We start from the raw sequence: 12502 nt of genomic DNA, 5'->3' as shown, positions 1-12502 counted from the left end.
TATGTTTCTAAGCCTTCTAGTTTCTGGGAAACCGTAATCTTTTCAGATGAGTCGAAATTCAATGTTTGTGGGTCTGATGGACGACAAAAAGTGTGGCGAAAACGAAATGAAGCTATGAAAACGAAAAATATAAAGCCAACTTTTAAGCATGGGGGAAGCAACATTCTGGTGTGGGGTGCATGAGTGCTAAAGGAGTGGGCAAGTTAGATCTAATTAATGGTATGATGGACCAATATGTGTATGTGGATATATTAAGACGCAATTTAAGAGAAAGTTCAAAAAAATTAGGGTTGGAGGGAACGTTTGTCTTCCAACAAGACAATGACCCGAAACATACCGCACTAAAAACTCGGGAATGGCTTTTATATAATGCACCCCGGCGCCTAAACGCCCCTCCACAATCGCCAGACCTTAACCCAATTGAACATTTATGGGATGAAATCAGCCGCCAAATAAATAAAAGAGAAATAAGAAACCGTGAACAACTAAAAAACGCTATTTTAGAAGAATGGGATAAAATTCCAACGTTGACTACAAAATTAGTAGGATCGATGAAAGCTCGCTTGTTGGAAGTGATTAGGAACAAAGGAGGTCTTACAAGTTTTTAAAATTTATAATACACGTACAATGTGTAAGAATGATTTATTATCTGCAAAGTGTTCACAGACTTTTTTTGCATTCGTGTGTGGTGTTGTTTTGTTAAACATTTAATTGTGATATTCCTGTTGAACAAAAATAAAAGATTGAATATAAAATGAAAACTCTGGTTTCCCTCTATCGAATAGTATACTTCATTTGAAAATAAAAGAAGTTTCTACTAAGATAATAATAAAAGTAATAAAATTTAGGGTAGTGTTCACAGACTTTTTTGGCCCAGTGTATATATATATATATATATACCTTCAGTAGGATGAATGAATCTCGCGTTCGACTGTACTGTAATCTCTTCGCGAAGCTAGCCTTCGTTCACAGATTCCGCTATTTCGACTGTAGTATTATTTGTATCATCTAACATACATCCCTACGAAGTAATCTAAAAGCGTTATATCCGCGACAATTTGCCTAGAAAAAAATTTGTTTTATTTAAGTTAGGAATAAAAACAAAAAAAAATACACTTATCGATTCACATTGGCCAAAACAGACTCGAATATTACACTGGAATCACTATTTATAAATTTGAAATCGTTGAAATTTGCTTACATAGACTGTGTCTCCGCATTACACTCCCATTCGCCAAATATACTGGGATAAATCAATAACTATCGTTTTCCACTGCATCTTCCATAATTTTTGCCACTCAACAGCGTGCAAATTTTCAATAAACACCGAAAGTAGAAATAGGTTGTTTGGTTTAAAAAAAATATTTCGTATATAAGCTAACAGTTCTCTAAATAATAATCTCTCAATAGTACAATTTAATCTCTAAATAATACAAATTAGAGATTATCAAAACTAATTGTGAAAATTACGATTGAAAATGTCCGTAAGAGTGCAATGTACGACCTCATTACCTTTTCAATATTAGCAATTTACAAGGGTTTGGGTGAAGAGGAGAGAGAGTATAAAACAAAAAATAATATTACAATAATTAATTAGAATTTAAAAAGAAAGAGGCGATGTGGGAATTTAAATTCAAGAACATGAAATTTCAAAGTTCTCTAGAAGACACAATAAAATAATAATTTAGATGAAGCACACGTTTTTTAAATATCAAAACAGACAAATTTAGTTGAAAAAAGCATCATGAAAATGACCCACAAAACACACATGAAGTTTAAGTTAAGCCTGAATGAGAATAAACACCTAAAATTCTGGTGACTGGGACCATAGTTCTAAAATAATTATCTTAACTAGTGGCCAACTTACCAAGACAATGGTGACAAAACGTTTACTTAATACACAAGATTAAATACTTAATAAAGCCTGAGAGCTCTTAACTCGTAGTGTTCTCTTGCTTCAAAGCTCAGTCAACGCCAACGTTGACTTTGGCATTTGCAATTGGCATGAGTGGAAGGTAATAGTTGGTTATGACGAAACTATTGTAGAATTTTTATATAATATTGTTTTGATTAGACTCATCTATTCTGTGTTTTTATTATGTTTTCAATCATAAAGATAACCTTTAGCTAAAGCGGCGCCCTTTGACCTTTTATTTTTTGAAATGGTTTATTATCTCTTGTATATTGGTAGATGTTTTTATAGTTACATTTAGGAAACAAATGTGGAAAATGTCTGTTGTTTCAGCTAAAAACGTACTTCGTTCAAAAATAAAAATTAAATTATCTAATTTAAGTAAAGAAAGTATTATAGAACAATCCAAGGATGTTACTTTACAGGTTATTTTTTATAAAAAATGTTTTCTTTCAGTTTATTTAAGCCTTAATGATTAACACAAACTATAATCCAGCTCATCAATATGCCAGAATATGTACAAGCCACAAGAGTAGGCCTTTATCTTAGTATGCCTGAAGAAATAAATACCGATGAATTAGTTAAAGATGTTTTAAATCGCGGCAAGGAATGTTTTATACCTAGGTGAGCAATATTTATGAATTCAAATACCTTTTATACAACTTGTTCATCAGATTACGTTTTCTATTAGGTACAGTAAAAATTCAACTAAAATGGAAATGGTAAAATTAAGATCTCTTGTAGATTTGGTTCAGTTGCCAAAAGATAAATGGAATGTTAGGCAACCTTTACAAAATGAAGAAAGAGAAGATGCTTATTTAAACGGTAAGTGTAAAGTGCCTTAACTATTATTACTGTCTTTATTGGTTTATGTTTTAGAACAAAAAAAAAAGACAAAGAAAATTAGAAAAATAACATAACTTGAAACTAAAAACTACTTCTTAGTCGATTGACCGTCAGAGGAGTCTTCATAATATAAATCAGTGCCTTAATATAGACCACTTCTTTTTTTTAACGTACAAATCACTTTGTTATAATGTTTTAGAACAAAATTCTATTGATATGAGAAGAAAAATATTTAAGTTTTTATTTTATCTTTAGTAAGGCGATGACGGTCACTTTTATATTTGTCATTATATTTGATACATTTCTAGATAAGTTCTATAGCTGGGTGACTAGCCTCTAAAGTACCATTTATCGCATTCTAGCTTTTGTACTAATCACGAATTTGTAATTTTTGTATTTGTTTTTATTAATTAAGAATCTTAGATTAGGGCTCAAAATATTTTTTTAACACCCTTAATATTAGTGAAATAAAATGGATTTTTTTTTTTTTTTTTTTCAATTTTAGGTGGTCTTGATTTAATTATTGTTCCGGGTCTTGCGTTCACTTCGAGTGGAAAACGCCTTGGCCGTGGAAAAGGATACTACGATCGTTACCTCCAAGGAATGAAATCATATCAGAAGGATAAAGGTTGTCATGTTCACACCATAGGGATAGCTTTTTCTGAACAAATTTTAGACGATTTACCGACTAATGATAATGATTTTTTATTGGACCGAGTTGTATTTAAAGCTGCATAACGTATCTATAGTTGTCTAATTTGTTTTGTGACCTAATTGAAACATTTTCCTGCTCCTAAACTACTTGTTTTTGTAAGCGGAAGAAGTAATTCATTAAAAGATGAAAACATAAAGACCAATAAGTCATAAAGAAATATGGATAAACTATTTTATTTCCTAATAGCATTCTTTTTTGTACTCAGGGTCTTAATGACGATAAGAGTGGTTTAAAGATATAAAGTTTTTATCGTTCTGCAGTATGTGCTTTAAGTTATTATACAAATTGAAATCATGTTTCAACAATATTAGATAGGTTTAAATATTTTAGTCAAAACTTCGAACCTTGAAATTAATACTTCTGTAATCATCGTCCTTCCTTACCAAAGATTCCAGGATGATAACTCAAAGGTAGGCGAAATAAATTTGTAATTAAACCTTGATGGATATCATTTGAAGAAATTCTCCTCACAAATCTTCCCACCAATGAGAAACGCTAAATTGTCTTTAATTAAGATATATATTGTGCACTATATTTTTTAAAGAATCATTCAATTCTTGTAATTTATTTAATTATATTTTATTTCAATAAAAAGTGAATTTAAGAAATAATAACAGTGACGCATGCACTGACCATCTAACTCATAGAAATTTTAGTCGATTGAAACTTATTTTCCCAATTTTTGAAAAAAAAAAAAAAAAAAAAAATTAAGAACAAACTGATAACAGAATATATTTCACAATTACTTTTTATTTGTTATCACGAGAAGTATGATAAATGGTGATTTCTTTATGTATGGCAAACGGGGCTCTAAAAGTCTCCTCAGTAATGCCCGCAACTCGATCAAATGGAAACCCAGTCCAATGATCCATAAACCTTGGCTGTCCACACAAAGGAAATGATTTGAAATCTCTGACCACACCATTCTGGGTACCTAAAGTGAATGGTGTTATTAGCCCAATAAGGCGGAAAGGTGTACCGTGCTTTTCACCTTTGGGCAACATTAAATCGTTTGGAAATCCACAATAAGAAATTTCCTGCAAGAAAAAAAAAAATCAATTAAAGTGGAGCTTTAAATATTAATTTTAAAAATGTGTTAACACGCACGTTAAAAATTGAGAGATCCCAGTCATTCTTCTTAACCTTGCCTTCTCTAACTCTGTCCTCAACAAAAGCATAGTTCAACGCGCCGTTATTTACATAAACTGTTGAATTCAGAGAACTTCTTTTTATACTGTTATGGCCTTTTACAACTAAAAAATAACAATATTATTCTTTACTATAAACAAACTTTCGAGTTTTTAAAGTGAAGAATGGCTGCAAGAAAGTGGCAAACCCAAATTATTAAAGATGACCGGCTATTTATTTATATATTTTTAATAACTGTACAAGTTAACAAATGTAAAAGGTCCAAATGTACAAGGAAGGCGAAAAGAAGGAATAGAAGATAAAACCTCTAGTTTAGAAAAAGTATGTGATTTCCATACACTTAAGTTTCCTAAAGAGAAATTCAAGAAAAAATTGATTGAAAGTTCCAACGGTGGCAATATAAACGAAATTAAAAAACAAAAATAGAAAAGAATAGAGAAAGAATTAATAGAATTTAGAAAAAATTAAATAAGACAATAACTTAATGCAAATTAAATTATTGTTGCTTGTTTTGTTATAATAATTTTTATAGATTTTTATGAAAAAATGAGTAGCTTGGGGAACTGTAAGCGCACAAGTGATCCAATAATGAATAAAGTAAAATTATTATTTTAAAAAAATGTACTCATGCTGCACACTGCGAAAGTACGTCAAGAGAGGCGACCAAGATAACTAAAATGGAAGGGATTCAAATGGCTTGCGAATCCGCATATTCCGGGGCGAATGTTAATAGTTCTAACCTGCGTCGAACAGGTTTTATAGATGTCTTCGGAAACGATTGCTTACCTGCAGAATCATCTACATCAGATTTACATTGCAGACTTTGTACAGTACATCTACAGACAGGAGGAGTTGAACGCTTGGAGTTTAATTGATTGCAGACTTTAGTAGCAAATAATGGGTTTACGACTAGTTTTTGCACTATTCGCAGTAGAATGGCCAGCACTAATGCCGGAGTAAAGTAAAAAGATGAGTTAGTTTGTTGCTCTATAATAACATTCGGTGGTCATAATAAAAAAAAAATCTGTTTATTGTTAAAACGAGCATGGTTTACTTATGAAATTAGTATCTGAATTAGCAAATCATCTGCCACTGTCTTACGAATACTGATAAAGTATTAAATAACTTTTATTAAGCAACTACTATCAAGTTTTTTTTGTTAACATGCTCTCAGAAATGTTACAAAAAAAGTGGTTTCCTTACGTTCTATAGGAAATCTATCAATTTCGATAAAATACTGTCTAGCCTGACTAAATGGAAAATCTCTGCCTCTCCAATCCAATTTCGGTCCTAAGAAAAGTCTGAACATTACCAAGTCGTTAGTTTTTTCAACTTCCGTGGGTTTTATATACTTAGTAATGTTAATTGTATAAGAGAACGGACGATGTTTTAATTTTAATACTTTAGCCCGATATTTAACATCGTCTATAGTTTCACCAGCGGCCAAATCCACAGCTCTTGTAACATCTATTTCTTCATACGCAAAATGTGTGGTTAAACGATTGTTCATATCTACAGAGTCTAATACAAGACCATCATAATTATAAAGGCTCTGGAAAAAAATAAAGAAAGTAATAAATAAGAATTTTCATTGAACAACACAAATAACAAGTAGAACTTTTTAACTACTTACATCAATTTCTTGGTAATTATTCATATAAGTGTATATATACTGTGCCACATATGATATTGTATTCTCTAGGAATTGGTAAAACATTGGATCTCTCAGAGACGTCAACATTTTCAAAAACAATCCTGGTTCTTTCTAGGAAAATTAATTTAAACATTTGGATTATTAAGAAAAAGAAGATTAATAAAGAAGAATAACTGATTTGCTTATTCTATCACCCTCGCACTATATATATAAGAGTAAGCACAACTATTCTCTCTCACTCCCTCTGTGTATACTCTCGTGAGTGTGTGTGTGTATGTGTGAGAGAGAGAAAGCATGAGAAAGGATAAATTTCTCTTCTACATACAAAACTAAAAAAAGGATAAGAAAAAATTTTAATTTAAATCAAAAGTTTAGAAAAAAAGAATGGACTAACATGTTCGGGAATATCTCCTTTACCCATAATAGACACTGTATCCATTCCGCCAAAGAAATAAGAACCATAAAATTCTGGATGAGAAGAATTATCCGTACCCAACAATGTGTTACCTAATTGGTAAATTTCGTGACCTTCCTTTAATGGTTCCAATTTATGATGATATTTCTGGAAAAAAAGGATAAATACTAATAAAAAAATAAAGCATTACTTTTATTTGAAGTGTGGCCTGCCGTGTAATATTAATATTACTTAATATTTAAGTCAATTTGTTATTTATAATGTAAATTTTTGTTTCTGTTTTACATTAGAGATATCAATTAAATACAAAAATATACATATTTACCATTTATTTAGAAGCATTTTCTGTTACTACGATATCTTTTTTTTATTCTACCACATTTTAAATTACTACTATTTCAGTTCGTACTTAACTTACTTTGCTTTTAAAACTTTAGATTATAAGTAACAATGTGTGTCTTTTTAACGTTCACTAAAATAGCACACACTTGATAAAAGTGTAATTCCGGGCTTTCAACTTAGGTAAACATTAAAAAGAGCACTCTGAACCAATTTTAGGACTAAAAACTAAAAAAAATAACGATATGATGATTTAAGTAATGAAGGTTAATCAAGATAATTTTTTTAAAATAAATTATAGTGGCATTCTCATTGTCAGAGAACACATTTGTTAACACTGAATTTATATCTTGTGCGGATCTAAACGTAGAACTGACGAATTGTGAAATACGTACAAAATTAAATAATGATAATAATAATAAATTAAATAATTAAAACCTAGGAGGCATTTATAAATAAAGTAAGTACATATATAATTAAAATTGCTGAAATATTAGAGCCTGTCGAATTGAAAAAAGCATCACTAACATTAAGCACAAGATTAGAATCAACAACATCCTGTATACGTTGTTCCAAGTTCTCCATTTCCTGAATCCTTTCCCACCAAGTGTTATGAGGATCAGGTTTGCCTGTATGCCGACCCAATATTGGTACGCCTTCATTGTCTAATAAATCCGGAATGTAGCGACTCATCTATCACAAAACACAAAATCTTAAATAAATAAAATTCAGTTTTAAGTTGTAGCTGCTGAAGGAGATAGGAAGTGGATCATCGTATACTTGAAATAATGTAGTTAATACATAACATACAGAGTAAAGGAAATCACTACATGATTGACAATAAAGTCCTCTTATCGCCATATAAGTGAGTTACCTCTCTGTTTTCCGATTTTTACAAACTAAATTCTTGCAAGTAAATTGCTTACAAGTATTCTTAAAGCGAAATTCTGATTCCTTTAACTTTTTATTTGCTCTTCATACCTTTTATGTCATAGTCCAAGGTCGATAATTATTTCGTCGATTGCTAATTCATGTTATTGGGGCTTACTCCAGGATATCGTTTTTAGAATTTAGTCACTAGGCCAGTAGTGTTGGGTAATAGGTAGTCATTAGAGAGACTTTTTGATGAAGTTGTTACACAAATAAAAATTTCATATTATCCAAATATTATCATAATAAAATGCATTGTCAAGTTTACGTATTTAAATTAGCTGCGGAATCAGCCTCTCCCTCGGAAAATCTCGATTCAAAATTTTTCGAAAGTTTCTATTTAAAATCATTTTGCTTTAAAAGTGACTAACTTAATTATAGCAAGACATGATTGTCTTCCTAATTGGATCTCTCCTAATCTACAAACACGAATTCACACGATGTTTGATATGCTTAGTTCTAATTTATTTGTATTATCTTAAGTATTGGGTAATAATAATAACATTCTTCAACATAATGAGAAATGAGATTGTTTTTCCTTAATTCTTATTTTTGTTTCAAATAATTCAGTCTTTCCATTCATCTATTTTTAAAACTTATTAACTTCAAGGGAACAGCCTATCACTTATGAAAACTCAACATCATATTTTTTTTTTCATAAGTTGATAATAATATACGTTCATGCAAATTTACACTCACAAACCCATATCATGTCATTCAGTGTTGAACAAAAGGTAATCAATTTAAATTAATATGATTTGTGTGTGTTTTCTAGAAAGTATTTTAAAGAACATTTAATTTAGCAAAAATAGACACATACCTCAACATTGGACCAACTCATTCTGTCCACTGGTTTCAATCTGTTGTTTATCCTTTCTAAATTATATCTGGCCAATAGTTGTTGATGAAAATAATAGAATAAATGACCACGATCTTCCCAAGATTCTGTCAGAATAGAAGCGGAGAAATTTTTCCATGTTGGAAAATGTAAATGCCAATTTAAGAACATATTACTTAAACCCATATCTTCTCTAAAATATTTTAATTTAGATTCTTCATCAACATCGTCAAAAGGATTGAAATAACCATTTTTACCGTGTACTGTTTGATTTGCTATATTTACATACACCAAGGTTTCATTTTTACCTGGAAAACATATAATTAATTGTTAAACTGGAAAAAATGGAACAAATAATTCATATCTGCAAATTAATTCATCATCTTGCAATGATGAGATATTAACCATTACTGGATGGGACTCCACCGTTACCGACGAAACACATTAATCTTACTATAGAGTAGCCAAGGAGAAACAATGAGCTATTTAAAGAGAGGGTGTTGTTTTGATGCTTGTTTTTCAAAATAAGAAAATGTTGCAGCATTATATACAATAATTATAATTACCATTTATTGGGTGTCCCCAATTGTAGAACAAAGTGGAACAGAAGATTATTTTTTCACATACATTATTGTTTTTATATTTTGGAATTTATAATAAGTATTTCACAACAGTAGGAGTACACATCTCTTCTTAGTCTCAAATAAGAATGAACTTTTGGTGATTTTTCTTTAAAACAAAAAGGAGGACAGGAGGTTGTAAATTTATTGGAACTTAGTTTTTACCGTTTGTTGCATCAAACCCAATTTTATAATCTTAGATTAACATTAAACGAAGCTTTCAATAGCTTGAAGGAAAACAATAATTTTGCCAACCTTTTTGTAACAGGCATTCAAACAACTAATTTTATGATTCATTAATAAATTGTTTATGCTTATTTGAGTTATACATTAATTTACCTTCCATTTTACTTTTATAGAGTTCCCTTAAACTAGTAGCAGGAAGTAGATAATTTGGAAATACTTCAAACCAATTAGGTGGTGCAAGCCTGATAAATCTTGGATGGTGATACACAGTAACAGCCAGAGCATACGTCAGTTGCTCAGGATGTACTTTGTTTTTCATATAATCGACGACCTATAAAAATAAAAAATAAATAAAGTGAATTTGTAATCATAAGATAATGATTTAACTGTCTACAAGACAATCAATTCATCAGTAGGTTTGGAACAATGAAATTTCAATTAAAGTAGTTCATTAATTAGCAGTAATCTAGAATTACAAACACAATCATTAATACCTTAACGAAAAAATAAGGGAAATGATAGGAAAAATATACACTTTTTAATAATGGGACAAAGATTATGAAATTAATTATTACCAATTTACACGACTTGATCAACTTTTTCTTTGTTGTTGATATTTAAAAATTACTTTTACATTTTTTATTGTGATATATCACTTTCAATTGTCGATAAAACTTTTAGTAAAGAACGTGTATGACAACATAAGCCAAAACTATCTTAGTAAACCTCAAAAGTTTCATGTGGAATGCATAAAAGTACCCTTATTTTGTAGTCCTACGTAATATGCTTAGAAAATATTCTTTATTCGAGAAAAGTAATTAGTGGTAGCCTTAATTCAGCTCCACCGGTATTGATTAGAAATTACTTCAATATGTACTTCTTAACGCATGCAGAAATTATCTATGTTCACTTACTTTTCTTAAAACATTCCAATCAAGAACAGCGGAAAACATATCGTACAACGCAGTAGTTTGGTATCGCATATCATAGTCCAATAAATCAAATACACCAGTTTTAGTAAAACCTTCGTTTTCAAGAATATTTTTAACGTTTTCTATGGCTTCTTTGTTCTAAAAACAAGAAAAAAAAGTTTAATGATTGCAAAGTCAAGTGAAGTTTAAATAAATTCATCAAGTTTATAATTAAGGTACTTGCCCTGACTAAATCCTTAGGAATTTTACTCAGATCAAAATTCTGTTCGGGTTCGGTGGTGTATCCCATAAGATATTCGTCATATTGTTTCTGTTGTAATGGATAATCATTTGGTATTGAATCTAATGCAAATAATTATTTGTTAATGATAGTAATACTTATTGATAACACTTATACTTTTTTTTTTTAATCCCTCTTTCAATCGACCATCGAATATGTGAAATGAAAAAGAAAGAATGTGAGGTTAATTCTGGCTCAGTGGTCGAGGGCTGAAATAGATGCCACATATAAAGAAGTCAGGCAATTTTTTGATGGAGGAAGCAGTGCATATGCATTAAGTACACTTAGCTGAGCTTCAGCTATTATTATTTCAATTTGGCGTCATAGGCTATTAAATTTATTGGAAATGCGGTTAGATCCGCAGTGCTGGACAATATTACTGATTTCATTCGTCTTAGCACGCATTTTTGGAATCCTTGGCCGGTTTCGGATTCTCATCCATTATCAGAGGTCTATCAATTATTGGAACTAGATTTGTATTTGATGATATTTGATATTTTAGTCCTCTGAAACTAGGAGGATAACTCTCAGCAAACTAAATACGAATTACGCTCTGCTGTGTGTTTTATGTAACCACAGACACATCTACAAAAAGTAATTCCTCTCGTAGAGAAATTCAGGAAGCAATACGGTGTAAGATAATTCATGTGATTTTGATTCGCCGAAATGAATCAATGAATGAATCGGTCAATTTATCATATACAGTATTAAAAAGACGTGGGGAATATTATATCACCGTAACTACGGTCTCTGATAGACAATATTGCTTTATTTAATTTTACCATGGTCATCTATTTAATTGTTTTCTACTTTTTTGCCGATCAGAGCGTCCCCTCAAATTGCACTACTGATGTTGGGAGAAGCTAAATTTTATAAATTACATAATTTTAATAAACAAGTTCGTTGTCAGAGAGCAAAGCTGTGTTTTGAAAAAATTAAAAATTTTGAGTTTAAAGAAAATTCCTAAACCGGAAATAGCATTTTCCTCAAAGGATTTTTCACTTTTTTGAGATTTTATCGAAAATGCCTCCGACAATTTTTTTCATTCAATGTACAGATGAATACAGATAGATCTGTAATTTAATTTACTTATTTGTTTGAGAAAATGTTTTAGGGCTATTAGGGAAAAATGGTAGTGTAAACTCTTAAAAACTAATATTAATTGTAGTATAAACTAGTACTAATAATAATATGAACTTAATAGCTTTATATTACGAAATCAATACGTTAAAAAAAATTAGTATTACAAAAAAGTACGAAATCAAAAGATGGAAAATTGTAAAGACGTATGTGTGCTCAAACCAAATTTTTTTTTAGAAGCAAAAACAAAAAAAGGAAGAAAATGAAGAAAAAGAAAGAAGTCGTTCATTAAAAAATTAAAAAATATACCTTGTAAACCAGTTCTATCAAACAGGACAACCTTTGGTAAAGCTAAAGCATTGTCTAGTCTTAGAAATATAATGCAAACCCAGATGTTAGTAATGTACATGTCGAGGTTGGCCCTGGAACTAACTAAAACTGAGTTAAGAGAACCCTTCTCAACCCATCAGTGATTGAATCGTAAATACCATAAACTATCTCTGCTTGTTATATAATAATATGGTAAATTGACAAGCAGATTTAGAAGAAGAACATTTCTAACAATAAATAATTGGAACAACTTGGTGGCCATTCAAAAGGGTGATT

At 30.4% G+C, this 12502-nt stretch overlaps 2 protein-coding genes across 2 annotated transcripts; one reads left to right on the top strand and one right to left on the bottom strand.

Annotated features, from left to right (window-relative positions):
• Window positions 1-2021: 2021 nt before the first annotated feature.
• Mthfs (methenyltetrahydrofolate synthetase) lies at window positions 2022-3502 on the top strand. The gene is made up of 4 exons (XM_074135692.1): window positions 2022-2337; window positions 2409-2536; window positions 2604-2737; window positions 3264-3502. The coding sequence occupies exons 1-4, from the start codon at window positions 2221-2223 to the stop codon at window positions 3494-3496; spliced, it is 612 nt and encodes a 203-aa protein (XP_073991793.1). The 5' UTR covers window positions 2022-2220; the 3' UTR covers window positions 3497-3502.
• A 678-nt stretch (window positions 3503-4180) lies between these two features.
• LOC141458097 (hexamerin-like) lies at window positions 4181-12341 on the bottom strand. Its single transcript, XM_074135680.1, has 11 exons — window positions 12206-12341; window positions 10760-10878; window positions 10519-10674; window positions 9758-9935; window positions 8781-9106; window positions 7559-7723; window positions 6671-6838; window positions 6256-6387; window positions 5826-6174; window positions 4581-4726; window positions 4181-4510 (listed from the first exon to the last, which is right to left on the bottom strand). The coding sequence occupies exons 1-11, from the start codon at window positions 12303-12305 to the stop codon at window positions 4223-4225; spliced, it is 2127 nt and encodes a 708-aa protein (XP_073991781.1). The 5' UTR covers window positions 12306-12341; the 3' UTR covers window positions 4181-4222.
• Window positions 12342-12502: the final 161 nt, after the last annotated feature.

Source organism: Rhodnius prolixus, unplaced genomic scaffold, assembly GCF_049639745.1.
Source record: "Rhodnius prolixus isolate KJV_2025 unplaced genomic scaffold, Rpr scaffold_5, whole genome shotgun sequence".
Taxonomy (NCBI): domain Eukaryota; kingdom Metazoa; phylum Arthropoda; class Insecta; order Hemiptera; family Reduviidae; genus Rhodnius; species Rhodnius prolixus.
This window is presented reverse-complemented; position numbering and strand designations above follow the sequence as displayed.

Bases quoted from the DNA above. Each gene is read 5' to 3' on its own strand.
- Mthfs (XM_074135692.1), top strand. From the start codon at position 2,221: ATGTGGAAAATGTCTGTTGTTTCAGCTAAAAACGTACTTCGTTCAAAA. The intron at 2,338-2,408 runs GTTATTTTTTAT...ACTATAATCCAG, and splicing joins CCAAGGATGTTACTTTACAG to CTCATCAATATGCCAGAATA. The intron at 2,738-3,263 runs GTAAGTGTAAAG...TTTCAATTTTAG, and splicing joins AGAAGATGCTTATTTAAACG to GTGGTCTTGATTTAATTATT.
- LOC141458097 (XM_074135680.1), bottom strand. From the start codon at position 12,305: ATGTACATTACTAACATCTGGGTTTGCATTATATTTCTAAGACTAGAC. The intron at 6,839-7,558 runs GTTAGTGATGCT...CTTTTTTTCCAG, and splicing joins ATTCTAATCTTGTGCTTAAT to AAATATCATCATAAATTGGA. The intron at 4,727-5,825 runs GTAAGGAAACCA...GTTATTTTTTAG, and splicing joins TGATAGATTTCCTATAGAAC to TTGTAAAAGGCCATAACAGT.